At 40.3% G+C, this 20,326-nt stretch overlaps 1 protein-coding gene across 1 annotated transcript in view; it reads right to left on the reverse strand.

Moving 5' to 3' along the window:
* The window catches only part of gabra2b (gamma-aminobutyric acid type A receptor subunit alpha2b), a gene marked incomplete at its 3' end in the record, with an annotated part of 120,896 nt that overhangs the window by 31,886 nt on the left and 68,684 nt on the right, over positions 1-20,326 (reverse strand). The window contains exon 8 of the mRNA XM_079838528.1: positions 8,510-8,662. Coding sequence (XP_079694654.1) covers positions 8,510-8,662 — 153 coding nt within the window. The remainder of the gene's footprint in view (positions 1-8,509; positions 8,663-20,326) is intronic.

Here is a 20,326-nt window from a genome sequence, read left to right on the forward strand (position 1 = left end):
GTTCCAGCGGGCGGTCCAACGGAAGACTTCGCCGCATTCGTGGAGTGGGTACTGGTATCCAACAACTCCCCACCAGTCCCACTCCACCACTGCCAGAGACCAGCCAACCACCACCAGGGAGTGATGCAACGGAGAAGTAGCACGAGCCCCCCGCAGACCGTGGGGACCGGCCACCCGCGGGTGACGAGCCCGTACCGAGGTCAAGGACGGAGTATGTCATCGCCGCGGAGCCCGGGCCACCAACAAGGTCTGACCAGGTGCATGAGCCGGCAACACCGTACATTATTGCGGAGTTATTGTGGAGTTTGAGGGCTGGGAGGAAAGCCCCGCCCACAACACTGCCGCAGTGGATGAGTTGCAGGAAGTCGCTGGCAGCTACATGGAAGATCTGAGGAATGTGTTTGAGGTAGACCTGATAGACTTTTTTGGTGACATTTTCCCTGTGACTCCTGTTTTCCCAAAGACCCCTGTTTCTCCATTGTCTCCTGCCTCTGAAGTCCCACCCAGCCTCCCTCTCCCACCTCCTCAGTCGGTCTATTCCTCAGTGCTCCCTTCGCTGCTGCCCTTCTGCCCCTCTGCTCCACCCACACGCTGTGTGGACAAGCCTAGTGTCTTCAGTCAACCAGCTCTGTCCGGCACTGAGGTTCCCCTGTCTCCACCTCCAGCCTCCGTGCCCCCTGCTCTGCCTCGGCCCGTCGACACTACAGCGCCTCCCTGGCTCCTCCCTCCCTCGGCTCCACCGGACACCTTCGGCCATACGGCTTCTCCGGGCTCCATCGTCTCTCCGGCTCGACCTGCCTTCACCTGCGGCTTCGTCTGGCTCCGCCTTCCCTTCAGCTCCATCTTTGTCCTTGGTCCCTCCAGTTCAGCTGCTGTCCTCTGGTTTCCCCTTTCCACCTCAGTTTAATAACCACTTATTCTAGGGGTTTACTAGATAGATAGATAGATAGATAGATAGATAGATAGATAGATAGATAGATAGATAGATAGATAGATAGATAGATAGATAGATAGATAGATAGATAGATAGATAGATAGATAGATAGATAGATAGATAGATAGATAGATAGATAGATAGATAGATAGATAGATAGATAGATAGATCATCCAGAGGGATGCTGTCAGACACTAGACTGCAGGATAGAAACCTATCAGTTATGGCATGGAGAGAAATGTAATCGAACGCACTTCAGGGAGATGAAAGGAACTCCAACAAATTCAAATGCTTCCGTTGTCACTTTTAAAAAAGCAAAACACCATCTGCTCTTAACATATTATACTCCATCACGTCTACTGTGGTCTCAAAATTCTGGCCAGTTGATAATACCGAGAATATCCAAATCAATTGCAGGCGGTCGATCCTTTTCCTATTTAGCACCTAAACTCTGGAACAGTCTTCCTAACATTGTACTGGAAGCAGACACACTCTGTCAGTTTAAATCTAGACTAAAAACACATCTCTTTACTGTGGCATACACATAAAACACTTTTTCAATGAAATGATTGTTAGGCTGCATTAACTAGGTCAGCCGGAACCGGGAATACTTCCCATAACACATGATGTACTCGTGACATCATCAGAAGAATGGCATCTACGCTAATGATAGTCTCTCTGTTTTATCCTGAGGTCTACTGCAGTCAGCCGGATCCGGGCCGTATCCAGTTCAGATGGTGGACCTGCGCCCAGACATGACCAATGCAGGACCCTGAAGTGTCTGTAGAGACCGTGTCAATTAGACTCCCCTGAAATTGCCTCATCGACACGGCATCCTCAATAAACCCGTCTCCGGCGTGATGACTCCGATTGTTCGAATATTACAATTTATTAATTCTGAAATCGATATGTCATCCTCAATAAACCCGTCTCCAGCGTGTTGCCTCCGATCTTTCGAATATTGCACTTTAATAATAATTTAATCAACATATCATCCTCAATAAACCCGTCTCCAGCGTGTTGCCTCCGATCTTTCGAATATTGCACTTTAATAATAATTTAATCAACATATCATCCTCAATAAACCCGTCTCCGGCGTGTTGCCTCCGATCCTTCGAATATTCCAATGTATTATGACCTCTGACCTGTAAAGTTGTCAGAATAATAATCATACGCTGTTTGTTAATTGGCCAGAGGAGAACTGGCTCCCCGACTGAGCCTGGTTTCTCCCAATGTTTATTTTTCTCCATTAGGTCACCTGATGGGATTTTGGCTAAATTAACCATATAAACTAAATTGCTGATCTAAAGCCCACACTGTCACTGTGTGATAATTGAAATGAAAGATGACATCACCGTTTTCTCCAGAATGGCTATACGGCTGAATAAAATTATGTTGCATTATTTTCCTGTTTAACACTGTAAAGCTGCTTTGAAACAATCTGCATTGTAAAAAGCGCTATATAAATAAGGTTGACTTGACTTGACTTGACTTGAAAAAACATTATCCCAAATTTAGGTTATAAAATGGCATCAGTGGCGTGCACAGACCTCCGCGGGGGCAGGGGCTAATAACGTTCCGGGGACACAGCGCTACGATCGAAAAGGGCACTTTCACCTTTCACGATTAAAAGGGCAGGGACTCAAGCTCCCACCCCCACCCCCAAATGTATGGCTTTCTCTGCTGTCAAGTTAAGTTGCTTTAATTTCCTCATTTCAATGACCCTTCAATTTAATTTACTCACACATATCGTGCCATACTTTTTTCTTTTGTGGAGCACAAAAGGAGATGTTTAGCAGAACGGCTGTTTATTTCCATTCAACAGGAGTGAATATGTATGAATGTTTTGTCAGTCTCCAAAACAGAAAAGTACCACTGAATTAGTCCACATGACTCATGCACTATATTCCAAGTCTTCTGAAGTCATGATAGCTTTGAGTGAGAAACAACAGACTAAAATAGTCATTTATTCACAAAAAAGACTAAAGAGTAATTTATTCACAAAACAAATATTGCCTTCCATCAATCCACAATGTGAAAAAACAAGGCATTTGGCAAACCTGGTGCAATGTGTTTCTAACACACCATATTCGAGCTGAACGTGTTTGAAGATTTGAGAGTTGTGGCAAGATTTTCCACAAACAACGTAATTTTGGCGTGTTCCTCACACAAAGCTATTGCATCACATCAGAAGACTAGAGAATATAATGCATGAGTCATACAGACCATTTTTATTGTGCTTTTTTTTGTTGGGTTTTTTTGGAGCTCAAAAGCTCCAGTCCCCATTACGGAAAGCACTATGGGCAAATCTCTTCTGGGTTTGCAACAACATGAGGGTGAGCAAATTATAGCATTTCAATTTTCGGTTGGACAAATCCTTTAATACTTTAATAATGCAACAAACTGAAAAACACACGACCGTGCAGTGTACGTACAAGCATCATAATAAAGTATACATTAGATAACACTCAGGAGCTATTTAGCCCAGAGCGAGTTTTCAACTATGCAGCTCTCGGCCGCCTTCATGCACATCTGAGCTCCATTGTAATGCCATTCTCTCTATTTCAACTTCAATATCTCAACACATCATAAAACTCTAATAAGCTATCTATGACATGGTAAAATTAATATGATGCTCTACAATTAATATACTGACATTTTCAGGCTTATTATTGGGCAATATAAGATTTCTTTTGGGAATACTATCTCAGAACATTTTCCTGATGGTGATTGTTTAAAAGGCTGTATAATAAATGGATAGAGCGAGAAAGATAAGAGACAGAAAGAGAGGCCGGGACAGCTGAAGAACTGCCAGCAAGACTCCAGGGACAGAGAGAGACACCGACGGGAGAATAAAGACAAAGACAGAAAGAGAGACAGACGGTTGGGGCAGAAAGACATCTGAACCTATGCCAGGAGGGCTCATCTCCTCAACATTACCTGCTTAGCAACACAGAGCTCAGGGAATCGCCACAGTAACCGAATTGTTCCGTACCTGAGCTCCATATTTCCTCACAGAAACACTCAGAAAGGACCGGCTTCCCCGTTAAAAGTCTCTAATCTGGGGCAGAGGACTCTGGAGCCAAAGGCTCCCAGGGCTCCTTGTGATTGTTATGGCTTGAAGGTCAATCCAGCTTCTTCAGCTACAGTAGTCTTTTTCAGTCCTGATCCTGGAGTACACTGGCAGTGTACATCTTGGATGTTTCCAATACTTAAAATAACCAATCTAGGTCATAGAGACTCTACTAATTGACTACAAGGTGTACTGGTATATTGGAAAACATGCTCCATTTTCTAGAACCAAAAAGTCATAATTTTGTATTTCATGACCAAAGCCGTACCCACCATTGAGGTCCAGAACTGAGTATTTTTCTGAGGTGTATAATAAAAGTCGTTAAATTATTGCCTAATAATAATTGTACATTGGTGCTGCCTTATCTGAGCTAATCATACAGATTCAAAATGTGAAATTTATTGTCACGGTTCTGTTTGTGTGTTTTGGACTTTTAGTTTAGTATTTTGATTAATTCCTGTGTTCCTTGGTTCAGTTTCCCGCCAATCCTGGGGCACGTTCAAAGCTCAAACCGGTGCGCAACGTTTTGCTACGGTTTCCGGTTGAACGTCATATTTCCTGGAAACGGTGTGTAACGGTGTGCAACGGGTTTGAGATGCGTTTTATCTCGTTTGGTGGGTGTGTCAAATATGTCAGCCCAATCAGCAGCAAAATGTATATAAACCACGCGGTATTAAAGAGACAGCTCGCACAATGGGTCCAAGTAAAGATGTTTACAAATGTGTCCGCTGCAGCTCAGTATACACAACAATTGAAGGTATTAGAAGACATGATTGTCGTAAGAGTTTTATAGTATATATATATATATATAATCAACATGATGATGTATTTATTTATATCTTTAGCTTCATTGCAAGGCAAGTTTATTTATATACCAAATTTCATATATGGTAATTAAGTGCTTGACATAAAGTGAGAAAGAAAATACAAGCTATTAAAAAAGTAAGAACTAGAAATAAAATGATTTAAATTAGAATTGATTACCAGGAGATAAAAAAAGTTAAATAAAAGGGATTGGGATGTTGTCTTTTATTCTGGACAGCAAGGGCAGTGATTGCATGTATTTTGCAGCATTAAACACGTATTTATATCGATTTCATCAGGCTCCAAAAATTCCTCAAAAAGAACACAAAGAATGGCCTTATCAGCCGCCATAGTTACAACTTTTGCGTCAACAGAACAGGATGTTCAACGCTGCACCGTTTCCGTTTTAAAAACTTTTGCAACGTTTTGTCGGGGCTGAACGCAGCCCAGTTCTCATGGTTACCCTTGTTAGTTAATTTGTCCCAGCTGTGTCTTGTTAATCATCTTGTTTCTGTTCACTACTTAAGTTACACCCTCACCTTCGGCCTTTGTCTAATCTCTGTTATGTTAGGTTGTGTTTCCCTTGCCGTCTGTCTGTTCCTGAATGACATTATTAAAGTTTGGATTTTCATCTTCAGTTTCTTCTAGGGATGCTCTGATCAGGATTTTTGCAGCCGATACTGAGTACCGATTTCTTGTCATGGTGATCGGCCGATCCCGATCCTCATTCCAATGCTTCACTGATTTGTAAGCTCTCTGATCACTGTATGTATTTTCTACGTTTTTCTATTTGGATAAAAAAAAAAAAAAATCTGTATTTATTTTAATAATAATTTTATTTCACATCCTGCCCAATGATGTCCTAAAAACAATGTTGATATTGAAGGCTATAAACAAATACAGTGAATGTAATGTAGGCATGCATTAATAATTGTGTTTTTTAATTCATTAAACTAAAAATGAAAATAAAAACAAAAGCATAATAGCCTACATTTGATTACTATTAATATGTAAAGCCTCCTTTAGTCAAAAGCCTGAATTTTAGCGGAGATTCACATGCAGATGGCTCGTCGTCCCCTGACAGCAAAATGGACATATTTGCATGACTTTCTAACATTTACAGATGGAGAATATCCCTGTGAAATGTAAGTTATGCACTGAGGATCACCACATTTCAAACGCATTAAACAGCGCAAGTATTTATCTGTCTGTCAGCACAAGTATCTCTCAGAGCATCTGACAGGGCAAGCTTTAAACTATACATGTTAACTATATCTTACCAGTTATTTTACAGCCCTTAATATAAAGCATGTGTCATGTTTAGGACAAATTGTATCATGCACTTTCCCTGCATCAGCTCACTCTGCGCACTCCGCTATTTTTCAAATGCGTTCGTATCAAACTACTGTATATCGATACTTCCGAACGGCGTTCACCCATCCCTTAGGACCGACTGACCCATGTTCAACTGCTGTTTATATGGAACCCTTCTCCACTTCGGCCTTCAAAGCTCTCGTTTGAATATTCGTTACTACCCCACGTGTCATGTATGTCCTCACGCATCATGTACGTCCTCACGAGCTGATGTCATCAAATTGCGATCAAATCTCCGGCCGATCGATCGGAGCATCCCTAGTTTCTTCAGTTTGTTCCTGGTTCCCCAAACCGTTACAGATGACTAGACCACAGAACATAGCTGCAGCAGTGCAGATGCTCTGTTTGGAGCAAGAGACTCTTTCCCTCGAGGCTCACACTCATGTGTTCATCGACCTGGCATGCCACAACAACTTTCTAGACCATTCGTTGTGCACCTTTTACTTAGCCAGCTTGAATGCGGAGACTAGGACACGCCTGCCCAGTGGGACGAGTGGGTGCTGGTGAGCTGTGATTGTCCTTACACCATCTGCCTTGCCGAGGACAAGCTCACCAGTCCCACTGCGACCCCAGCAACACCAGAGCCAGCGAGGGAACACTGACTCATGGACTTCTGAACAAAACCATCTCCTGTCCACGTCGAGAGTCCAGCGAGGGCTCCAGCCAGTGACCAGAGTCCAGCGAGGGCTCCAGCCCGTGACCAGAGTCCAGCGAGGGCTCCAGCCCGTGACCAGAGTCCAGCGAGGGCTCCAGCCCGTGACCAGAGTCCAGCGAGGGCTCCAGCCCGTGACCAGAGTCCAGCGAGGGCTCCAGCCCGTGACCAGAGTTCAGCGAGGGCTCCAGCCCGTGACCAGAGACCAGCGAGGGCTCAAGCGCCTACATGGTCCCCTGAGCTTCCGGAGCCGCCGTGGTCCCCTGTAGCACTGGTTCACCTGCTTTTGTCCTCAAGGACTCCAGGGTGCCCTCAACCCCTCCCCGGTTGGACTCCTTTTGGCACGAGGTGGAGGTAATGTCACGGTTCTGTTTGTGTTTTGGACTTTCAGTTTGTATTTTGATTCATTCCTGTGTTCAGTTTCCTGCCAATCCTTTATTCCCATGGTTATCCTCGTTAGTTAATTTGTCCCAGCTGTGTCTAGTTAATTATCTTGTTTCTGTTCACTACTTAAGTTGCAAGTCAGAATTGCGAGTTCATATCTCACTATTCTGAGTTTATATATCAGTATTTTGAGTTTCTCTCACAATTGTGACTTTATATCATGAAATTCTGACTTTAACTCGCAATGCGAGAAAAAAGTCACAATTACCTTTTTTATTTTTTATTCTGTGCTTCCATACAATACATACAGTGCACTACATACAGTATATTTATTGTTAGAATTGTAAATCTAGACTCAATCACAGCCAAGTCAATTTTAATCTAAAATCAAACCTTCGTTCAGCTCAGTGTGACCTTAGTCCTCCATTAATCAGTCACAGTAAATTTTATCAGTAAATTTATGCAGATTTTCTTCATCAGTTTGGCTGGAGGCCAACGGTGTGGAAAGATTTTAACCGTAATCAACCATTTTAATGAAACCTCTACATATTACATGATAAACACACTCAAGTTGTAGTATGTGACGCATATTGAACTGAAAGATTTGTTGTTTATTCCTATATTGTTCCTGCTATGTGCACTTTCACACTGTTGCTACAGATATGTTACCTTGTACACTCTTCATATCACAGTCCTGCAAAGATGACAGAACCTTTACATTTGCTGTCCTGCGGCAAAACATGAGAGCAGTTGCATTTTAGACCAAACATATAATGGCGACCTGGACGCATCAGTGAATGCTGAGATATTTTGCTAAATAAAATGATCCTGGTAGAAGAATAGCATGAGAACTTTATTATGTCTTTTCCATCTGTATCATCTCAGTGAGCTTTTATGAGGTTTTACTCATGAGGTGAATTTAGTTTTCTGATGTTTCAGTGTGGATGAGAAACTTTTGGAAAACACTTGAAAACGCTAGTGTGGACAGAAAGCGTTTTGAAATGTATCAGGATTAGATTACACCTCACACTGAATTTGAAGCATCTATACACCCATACAAGTGTGTTAATTAATTAATTTATTTTTCCCCAGCCAGATGAAATGCAGTAACACCAAAGAGGAACTGCATACTCATTCAGGTCTCTGTAATGTTTTTTCTTTGCAATTCTATTATAGTGTCATGTCACGTGACTCACGTCTCTGTAGTAGCATCCAAAGTTTGAAATATTCCCAGAGCAATCTGAAGTTTGTGAAATAAATTTGAGATTCAGTCAGAGATTAAACTCACCAAATACAGTTCGGGCCGGAACAGACTCTCGGTTCAGCCAGAAGGACACCTGGGATAGGATGACGGTCATGATGCACGGCAGGTACGTCTGAATCACAAAATAACCAATCTTCCTCTTCAGGTGAAAGTGGGCTGTCATCACAGTGTACTCACCTTTGTGGGAAAAAGAGAGAGACTTGTGGGAAACAGTCTAAAATAAGATTCAAATTGGCTTTGTTGAGTAAATAAAAAACAACTGGAGGGTATCTATCAGATTCACAACATAATAAATGTTTCATAATGTAAATGTTAAGTGATGTGAGCTATTCAAATCAGACATACAGGTTACTTGAACAAACTCAGTGACTGTCAAATGACTTTTACCTCAGTGGAAAATCAATCCATTTACATCTACTTTGAATCATTTAGCAAACGCTTTTATCCAAAGCGATTTACAAATTAGGAGAACAATAGAAGCACCAACAAGAGGGCATCAGAATACAAGTGCTGTAACAAGTCTCAGTTAGTCTAGCACAGTACACATAGCAAGGTTTTTTTTTTTTTTCAGAAAAAACCCTGAATAGAATAGGTAAGTGCTAGTATTAATTGGTCAGGTGCCGACAAAAAGACGTTTTTTTTTTTTTAAATTGCGTTTTTCGAATTGAGATAGACAGGTCGTTCCACCAGCTGGGAACAGACCAGGAAAAGATCCCGTGAGAGTGAGTTTGTGCCTCTTTGGGATGGCACCACGAGGCTTCGTTCACTTGCAGAGCGCAAGCTTCTGGAGGGCGCATAAGTCTGAATCATAGATATATTTGTATATCTATGTTCTATATTTGATGCTGTGTATGTTATTTTCTTGTACAGCGACCTTGAGCTTGGGAAAGGCGCTATATAAATAAAACGTATTATTATTATTATTAACTAGCGAGTTTAGGTATATTGGTGCAGAGCCAGCGGTTGTCTTGTAGGCAAACATCAGTGCAACAGCGGCTACTGGCAGCCAGTGCAAAATGATGAAGGGAGGTGTGACATGAGCTTTTATTAGAATGTTGAAGACCACCCTCACTGCTGCATTCTGGATCAGTTACAAGCTTGATTCTGCATGCCCGCTAAGAGAGCATTACATTAGTCCAGTCTGGAGAGAACAAGAGCTTGGACCAGGAGTTGTGTGGCCTGCTCTGATAGGAAGGGTCTGATCTTCCTAATATTGTATAACGCGAAACTGCAGGACCGGGCTGTTGTAGTAATTTGGTCTGTGACACTTAACTGATCATCAATCACAACTCCAAGGTTACTGGCTGTCCTGGAAGGAGTTATGGTTGACGAATCTAGCTGTATAAAGAAGTTGAAGTGCTGGGTTGGCTCCTTCATCCAGCCAGAAATGTCTGTCAGACAGGCTGCAATGCAAATAGCTATTGTCAGATCATCTGGTTGGAATGAGAACTAGAGTTGAGTGTCATCAGCATAGCAGTGATAAGAAAAGCAATGTTTCTGAATGACAGATCCTAATGATGACATGTAGATGGAGAAGTTGTCCAAGCATCCATCAACGTTAACTACTTTTACAAAGGATTGACTATTACTCCACCATTGGTGAAAATTTCCATAATTTAGGAGACAACGCTTCCCCGCCATTGACAGAACTTTTCCGGCTATCCGTGTTTTCACTGTTTTATGGTAGGTGGCGCTATTACACATCTTTTGAAAGAGTACAGAATCTCCTGATCAAAACACATGCAAAGAAGATGCGATAACATATGTAATCATATGCATATGTAAAATAACGTAATCACCAACATTAAACAGCATCAAAACTGCCTAATGTTACTGAATGAAATGTTAAAGGATGAGCAATAGGACTGGGAAGCTTTGGGAGTGCCGATGGACTCGATCTACTCCATCTGGGCAGTTGTGGCCTAATGGTTAGAGAGTTGGACTTGTAACCCGCAGGTTGCGGGTTCGAGTCTCAGGTCTGGCAGGTATTGTCAGTGGGGGGAGTGAATAACCAGCACCCTCTTCCACCCTCATTACCACAACTGAGGTGAGACCCTTGAGCAAGGCACCGAACCCCCAACTGCTCCCTGGGTGCCACAGCAATTTGGCTGCCCACTGCTCTGGGTGTGTATGTGCACTTGAATGGGTTAAATGCAGAGCACAAATTCCAAGTATGGATACCATACTTGGCCACATTTCACTTTTTAAATCTGAGTTTTGATCATGGTTCTGAATCCCATCTGGATGTAGTCTTTGATAAAAATGTGATTTTCTAAGCTTTTTGCTTAGTGTTGCTTGTTTCTATGAAACTTACCCACATTCAAATGTTGAATACATGAAGCTAGAATAAAACAGGCTTTTTTTGTTTAAAAGCAGAGGGTCTGTTCTTTCTTCTGATATATTGCATGTTCAGATATTCATACGAAAATGTCTGTTGGGGAGCATCAAAATAAAGTGTTAGCAGATATTAAGCAGACACTACTTATACTAATAAAAGTTAGTTGACATGTAGCGGCACAGTTACTTATAGTTAGTTAGAATATCTAAAGTGGACAATCAAAATAAAGTGTTAGCAAATCTAATTTTGGATCCTGATGGGAAATCACAAGAAAAGATTGAGTAAAATGGGGCCAGGTGAAGAAGCGGCTCTCTGTAAATAGAACATCAAAGAACAGATTATGAAGCGCATATTACGATTGAGAATATTCTGAAAAAGCTGATGTCAAAAAGCAGGGGAGGGAAAGATGAATGTAATTATAAGCCGGAAGCCCTTTGAGGGAAGCCACAATTACACCTCATCTCATGAAACCTCGGATGAAAAGATCAGGTCAGTCTGAAGCAAAAGCAATAAAGAAAAAAAATGTCCTCGACATCATCAGAGGTTTTTAACCTCTTATCACAGAGCATTATTCCAACTGCTCGCAGAGACACAGAAATGTGGCAAGCTGCCTAGAAAAGGAGAATCTCTGCCGGCAAGTGGCCCACGAGACAGCGAGAGAAAGAGAGGGAAGGCATAACCAAAGGATGGAGGAAGACATTGGTTGCCCATGGCAACAGAAGAGAGAAATCTATCTGGTGCCTTTGGATGTTGGTGGAGGATGGCGCGCTGGTGCCATTTGGCAGAGAGGGGAAACTCCTTGTCCTTTCTGCAGAGGAAGCACTGACGGATTTTAGCCAGCTTTAATCCTGTAAATCCAACTCTTTCCTTGTTCAAGTGCACACGGCACCCTCTCTGAGACGTTTCTTCCTTTCATAAACACCGGTTCGCTCAGCACGGAGCTGCGCTGGGGAAAATAAGCACAGATGAAGATGAGCAACGTCTGCTTTAATTTAATTAACAGCAGTCCACTAGAAAAACAGCATGATGAAATGTAAATGTGCATAGAGGGAGAGTTCAAGCGTGTGCGTGTGTAAGAATGCGTCTCTACTGAATAAATATATTTAAAAGAGAAATAAGACCGTGTCTCTACTGTGGAGAAAGACAACAGCTATCTGTGTGCTGCCTACCTAGGCCAGATTTGAAAGTATCATCATGTTGTTGAAATAAAGCTGAAAGAAAAATAAAATATAAATATTAGATGAAATATATATATATATATATATATATATATATATATATATATATATATATATATATATATATATATATATATATATACAATATATATATATATATGGTGGATGTGTTGAGCGAAATGTTAATGGTGTCATGAACTGGCTTTTTAAAAAAATGTTATACTGTTGTCTGAGGTCAACTTATGGCGTTCGTGTGGTTTTTACAATCAAAAACATCATAATGAATAAGTAATAGGCTATTTTCTGCCTTGGTTTTGAGGCTCTCTGAAAAACGCTCGGTTTTGATGGGCGTGCCGCACTGAAGACTTGGAAGTAAATGCCCACGGCTAGGATTGGATAAGATTTACATATTTAATGAGCTTCAGCTCCCCTCAGTACATGTGGGGATTGTTTTGAAAGCATCTGGAGAAACGCTCACAGGGCTTGCAATCAAACAAACACAATGATTCATCTCTCATCCACCCGCGATTGATTGGAATGTTATTTTTGTATTACTTGGCCCGCCCGATCAGTGAATATAACCGCGACACGTACACACACGCGCACAAGAAAGGAACGTTATTTCACTATTTAAGATAGCCTGTTGGCAGGCCGGTGATACGATTGGGTAACCCGTCTGAAAAACACATAGCCCCAGGACGCTGGGCTTTGCGAGCACTGGTGTTACAAGTCCGAGTCTGATCAAGAATGAACCAATAACACCTTCTCCAGCCTGTGACAGCGTGCTAAGGTATGTAATCAATAGATATCAAATGATGTGTAACAAAGCAATACTAACACATTTAAAAAAACATGTGTTACTCACATAAATGTGTTGCACCGTTCCTGTCAGATCCAATATAGAAGGCCCAGCATTGTGTTTTAATCTGAATATGTCTGCAAATCCAGTCTCGACCTGTATCTTGCTTACAATCGATTTTGCGGTGAAATGAAGTGAACAAACGCGCAATGTCTTACGCACGTGAGCTGGAACCGCCATGTTTATTAATCTGTAGCACGACCCGTTTAGCTCCACGAGTTGCTGGGCGGGCTTGAGGCGGTGCTTCTGCATTCTATGACGTCAGTGGTCGACATATTCGGAGATCTCTTGTTTTCTGGGCCTGGTGTCAATAAAAGCTTTTCTTTGACTAACAAGGACGTTTTCAGCTCTGAAACTTACAGGATATTCTTATATCATGATGATCTTTTATATATCAAAGGCTCAAGGGAAAGTTGATTTCTCAATTCATCACCCCTTTAAATATATTTAATTCAGTAAAAATATGTAAATACAATAAAATATATGCCAGTCTAATTAAAACTCCACTGTTTGTGCGAGGCATTATGCTTATTAGTGTGTGTTGTTAGCTTATCAACTAATGTCAATATCTAGTGGAATCAATTGTGAGTTCAAATAAGTAGCAGTATTTGTGTTTAGCCATGCTTAGAGGTCCAAATAAGTTGCTTATGAAGTTCTATTTTAGTTAGGATAAACTGATTTTAGTACAGTACTGACTGTTTAGTACAGTAGACAAAGTGGACAGCAAGGCAGCTCACACTAGGTTTTGGAACAGAGCTAACGTGTGTGTGTGTGTGTGTGTGTGTGTGTGTGTGTGTGTGTGTGTGTGTGTGTGTGTGGAGCTGCTGTCTGTGCACCGTGAAGATGTTAATTAAAGCGTGAAGATGATGATCGGTCACAGGAGGTCACAGGAGATGCTGTGATTCTCTCTGGAAAGCATAGATTCCAGAACACACACTGGCTCGGTTCCAAACCCAAGTGAGCTGCTGTGCTGTCTACTATCTACACAAGCAGCGGCTTTATAAAACAGCATCATAATCGAAATCAAACCCCAAGAGTGGCTGAACTAAACTGCTCTACAAATACAGCAAGTCCATAAACGCTCACTCAGGCATGCCACACAAATAGAGTGAAGTAGAATAGAATAGAATAGCTGGGCATGATGCCTAAAAATGTTGTCTATAGGCAGCTCCCTGAGGTTTGGTACGGAGCTTATATATTACAGCAACACTACACTTGACACAAAGATTCTCATTAAGGAGCCTGACCTTACCCTGACCTGAAGACCAACACAGGTAATAACAAGAGAAAGACTATCATTTTTTCACACACCATTTAATGAAGACAAAGCAATAGCCCTCTGAGACACAACTATATTTAGGGTCTTCTGAGAGAGGCGTGACGCAGCAATAAAACTTAATTTAAACGGCTGAAAACGGCCTTCAACCTAGCACAATGTTATCTTCTGAAAAGCCTCTTACCCAAACAAACACAAACTACATTTAATGAATTAGACATGCACTATATATTTAAAAAAAATCTTACATAGTTTTCAGATAGCCCATCTAAAAATACTTGAGAAGGAAAATGACATAAGATATTAAGTCTTGTTTTCAGAAAAATGTATCAACATTAATGAGTTAATGAGTTAAGCTTCTATAAAGAACCTCTTCTTCTAAGAGTGTGGAGTCCAAAGGGTTAAATCTAAATGAACCGTGGTTGGTCACTACTACATGTTTATCAAACAATCTTTTCATGTCTACGTTTTTTGGCCAGAATAAGCTGCAATGAGGACTAGACTTTATGCTGATAGTCAAATGTCTGGTTACGCTGGCCTGCACATACACACATACAAGCGGTGGAAACGATGATAGATCTGCACCACTAATTACCACTAGTGAGCATGTATCGCCCTCTCCCAACACAACCGTGATGCTGATCGCCATGGTGATGGCTGCCTGGGATCCAGATGTCTCAGCTTCTAAGCATGATGTCACTGACAGTAAGCCAGCATCATTTGATCTTTCCCGTTTTCTCTTTATATATTTCCCATCATTTCACAGGGGAAACCCCACCTCTTTGATGAAGCTATCGTCATCAGGCATGTTTGCCAGTAATGATTTCACAAAAACGCACAGATCTCAGTGTGTGACCGACATGACAGACAGAAAAGGAGTGAATAGAAATGAGAGAAATTAGAGAGGGGTAATTTTGTGATAGTTAAACAAAAAAATAGAAAATAAACAAGAAATCTGTCACTTTCTCACCCCCCATATCGTTCTGAATCCACTTTCTGTGGTGCTTTTGTGCCATTTTGTACATTCGTCTACATTTTACCATAAAGATTTAAAAGTACATTAGGGTGAGCAAAATAATAACAGAATTAGCATTATTGGGCGAACTAGACATTTAACAATTGCTGTGTATGGGTACATCTAATGAAAAGGTCATGGTCACATTTCAACACAAATAAATATACCAATGAATAAATACATTTAATATACTGTAATATATATTTTATTTATTTATTTTAACGTATTAAATTATGAGAGGGAAATGTGCTTTATTATCGTGAAAATAATGTCATAATGTAGCAGATCTTAAAGGAATAGTTTACTCAAAAATGATAATTGTCGTTCCATTTATGCATTTGGCAGACGCTTTTATCCAAAGCGACTTACATTGCATTCAAGGTACACATTTTACATTTTTTTCGTTCCAAACTGTGTGTAGCCTATTTAGTTCACTTAAAAGAAAAGTGCTTTTTTTTGCGCATACAATCAAGTCAATGGGGTCCAAATATGTTAACCCTATTGACTTCTTTAAAATATCTCTAAAGTGACCATTTTTATTTTTGAGTGAACTATTCCTTTAAGATCTGCTGCATTGTGACATTATTTTCACGATAATTAAGCACATTTCCCCCTCATTATTCTCATTACTGTACTGCGACCGCATGTTTTTTCGCATTATTCTCATGTAATTCTCATTATTCTCAATGGTGCTTCTCATTAGATTCTCATTAAAGAAATACACAAAATCTTAATGGTCCTAAAAATAGGCTTCTTGTTCTTTAAGCAAAATATCATTTTAAATGTTTCTTTCATGTGATTTTAGGGGTGAAATATGATCAGGAAAGAAGATTCGCTCATTGATGTACCGTACTGGCTCTGAGTGTGTATCCATGTGTGATCTTAAATCCATTATCACAACACTGATAAGCCAGAATAACACATGGGCGTCACGTACCCCAGCATCGTGTTTAAGTGCTCACCTGACACTGCTCCTCTCAACTACACTTGGTTTTTGTAAACACACCCCTTCATTGCATCATTAATCAATGTGCAAACACACACACGTACACACACAGAGAGATACACAAACCTGAAGTGGCTTTACTCTAAGTGGTTTCCGAGCCTGTGGCCTCAAGGAAGAAAGGTATTAAAAAATCCTTCAGATATGGTGAACACTCAAGTGTGCAAATTGTAGTGCACACTCAAGTGTGTGGCAGATGACCCAATTTCCCTCAGACGGCATGTTCACGCTGTTGTAATGAATGATTAATATCACGTCACATGATGGGGACCCCAGGAGAAAAGGACAATAGGCTCATGCATGTGTGTTTTAATGCACACATTTGTGTGTGTTTGTTTGAGCGAGCCGCCGGTACCAGTTTGAGTACATCCTCTTACTAGGGGGGATGCAAACAGCACTTAACAAATGGGTCTGAGCAGAAGACCGACCTTGCAGGACATTGCTCCGGCTTGGGAATCCTGTCTTAGAAAATGGAATGGAAACTGTTAACAAGTATATTTCAGGCTAATGGATACAATTAAGACTCCGCTCATTACCTTTATGCCCTCACAACTTCAGAAAGGTTGATGATTCGATTAAATTCAATCCAGATTTATATGTGCAACCACTTTGACAATACAACTCATTCCCAAGCAGCTTTACATAGAAGGTCCTGATATACTCAAATAAAAAAATAAAAATCATTCTTCAGTGTAAAAAGTAATTTGAAATAGCTTTGCAGCAATGTACTGTTAGGGAATATCCCAACTGCTGAGAGCTGTGTTTAGATGAATATTTAAATATGTGCTGTGCACTTTCCTCTCAATAACAAAATAAACACACAACAAAAATGACAGCGGTGAGAAAACACGAGTTAAGAAAGGATCTGATCATTGCAATTGATGGATATGTTTGCCCCAGCCCTGCAATTCACATCACGTTTATTTATATAGCACTTTATACAATACACTGCTTTAAAGCAAACAGCTTTATAGTATTAAATATAAAAAAAGTGTGAGTGTCGCTTCTACTATAAAGCGGCTCTCCAGTGTGTTCATATTTTTACTCGTGGACGTCTGACCTCGAATGACTTAACAGAAGAAATGAACCAGAGAAGAAATACTTATTAAGTAATAGCCACAAACCAATGGTGGTTCAAAGTTGTTTACCAGCCAGAGCAAACTTTTACAGAAAGTTCACTTTAACAAGCTGTTTCAAACTCCTGAAACAAACTCCAAATAAAATTTGTTTTGCCGTAATCTTGTCGAGATTCGAAAGAACATCACACAGATTTCGCTTCAAGTACACCAAGGCCTTTACAATCTCCAGTGGGACTGCGAGGAAGAAGGACATCTTAGATCATATGAGATTTACACCAGAAACATATGCAGAAGTTTGGCTTGATCAACAAATTGTAAACAAACACCAGTAATCAAGGAGGCGATAGTTTCTTTCGAATGTCTGTGATTCTAAACAAGATATGCAATAATTCAGGTAATTATAAACATGTCAACAGTTAAACTAATTTTAACTAACTTGCTCAGTGAGTGAATCAGAGTGAATCAGTGAGTCGAATCATGATTCGGATTGCATGTCAAACCGCCAAACTGCTGAAATTTGGCGATCCAAACTGCTGATTTGACTCAGTGATTCAAAACGCTTCGAAGCTTCATGATGCCGTATTTTGAAATCGTCATCACTATATAAGTCGTTATTTAGGGTTTTTTTGCGCACAAAAACTATTCTCGCCGATTCATAAAGTTATTTTAGAACCACTGTAGTGAGATGGACTTTGTAACGACGTCTTTAGTGCCTTTAGTGTCTTACGGGTGTCGAACGACATGAGGGTAAGTAATTAATGACAGAATTTTCATTTTTGGGTGAACTAACCCTTTAAAATACTTTTAGATCGACTACAAAATTACACTGCTATACAGCTGATACAATTTTTTCAGGTTGACAGAGTGTTAAAGATATACAATATTGGATGACCTGCAATTTTCTCCAATTAAATTCGGATAAGACTGGGGAATTACTTATTGGACCAAAAACCTGTTCACAGAATCTCTTAGGATACAATTTGCATTTGTATGTACCGTTACTTCATCCTCTACAGTAAAAGACCTGGGTGTTATATTAGACAGCAACTTGTCTTTAAAAATCTTATCTCATATGTTACAAAAACAGCTTTCTTCCACCTTAGAAAGATCGCTATCTGTCTCTGATGCAGAAAAGTTAATGAATTACTTACTGGTTGTACTGCATCCTCAATAAACAAGCTACAATTAGTCCAAAATGCAGTTGAGGTCTTACTCTTGGCCAAGAAAATATGATCATATAACACCAACTTTATCATCTCTACACTGTTTACGTATCAATTATAAAGTATTGCTACTGACCTATAAGCCCTAAACCGTTTAGCTCCTGTGTATTTAACCAATCTTCTATCGCCCTACAATCCATCACGCTCTTTAAGATCACAAAAGTACCCTAAAGGAGGGAAAGCGTATTCACATTTGGCTCCTAAACTCTGGAATAGCCTTCCTGATAATGTTTGGGGCTCAGACCCACACTGTTAAACCTTGCTGTAGATTTCTGGGTAAATAACTGTAAAATCGCCAGTATTTAGCTTTAACATCATTGGAAGGTATTTTACTGTAATATGAGGTGAGGTTATGCTGCACTAATTATAAACTACAGTACATTACTTTCAGTGCCCATGAAGGCAAATAACTGTAATATTAACTGGTAAATTACTGGTCTACATTCCCATGATGCATTACGTCACTGTTTCTTTCAAACTGTTTACATCTTCAGTCAGAAAACAAAGATTAATGCATTAACACACACATACGCATGCAAGCATGCATGTGAGCACACAAATACATTCACACAGGCGGAACGTTTGAGCCTTAACGAGCAGGTGTCACTCCTTTGCCTTGATTATCTTGGAGTTTGTTTGCTACTGTGCATGCTGTGTTGAGAACTCCTATAGCAGATTTGTATGTTTTCAGTCTAAACATGAATAGCACAACTACAAGTAAGTAAACGATTCAAATATATATATATATATATATTTTTTTTAAATGTTTTATTTAAAATGTTAAGTTAGATAGTTTATATGCATGGTTTGAAGTAGCTTCCTGATTAGCAAGTTTTCAACTCCTCACTAAGTAATATCTCAGCTTGTTTTATCATTGCTTTCAGTTTTCTTGGTTAGTCTGGATTTGCCACAATGTACAGATGCAAATTTTGCTATTTGCCTTTTCGCCAACTAACTGCTTTTTATACACATATAAAACAACACCAACATAGAGCAAATTTTCAGTTTGTGTGTGGAATGCAGCAGTGCCATTGTACTTTTAAAAAATTTTCATCATTACGATCACATATGCACCGAAATCACAGGCAGCCACAAACACAGAATACACATAGGCATCCACAGGTGAACCTTCACTGTCAGGTTCCTGGATGTGTATTTGTGGCTAATACTTTTTCAGAGCTGTGTGTCCACCTGCGTATTCACATTAGAGATGGCAGAAAAATTTGCTGTCCAGTTGATGGCTGCTTTAGTTATTTTAGAGTGAGAACATCTTTCACCACTCATTTGTCACGGAAGCATAAGCAGTCTGGTTCAGCACAGCTGTCCAGCACAGCCTTCCACAGACAGTGTGAGACTGCACCAACAACAGATTTGTGTCTTGAGAATGACCTAACTGCTACAGATCAGTGTCTTAGTGATGTACCATCAACATCAATTGAAAGTCAAAGAAATGCCATAGATGAAGAGCCTTTTTTACATAACTTGTCTCTGTTTTACTTGAAGATGCAGGCCAAAATGTTGTTGCCTGCTAGTTCTATTCAATGTATTATTGAGGAATTTCAAGCACTTCATGTTGATAGAATGCAGGACATGCTTGTTAGACTAAAGGAAAAGTTGTTGTCATCAACAGACATACCTTCAAGTGATGTAGACAAACTTCTCGATGAACTAGTGTCACAAGATTTGTTAACTTTGTACAATGAAGGTCAGTTGAGGTCTGACCGAACCAGAAAGAACTTCTTCAAACAGAAGTTTAACTTTGTTGAGCCAAAACAGATCTATCTAGGCACTGACACAGCTGGTAAAGAACGCTTTTGTCAATATGTGCCACTTAAAGAAACGCTGGCATCTCTGTTTAGGCAGACATCAA

The sequence above is a fragment of the Gobio gobio genome, assembly GCF_949357685.1.
Source record: "Gobio gobio genome assembly, chromosome: 16".
In the NCBI taxonomy this organism is placed as follows: Eukaryota; Metazoa; Chordata; class Actinopteri; order Cypriniformes; family Gobionidae; genus Gobio; species Gobio gobio.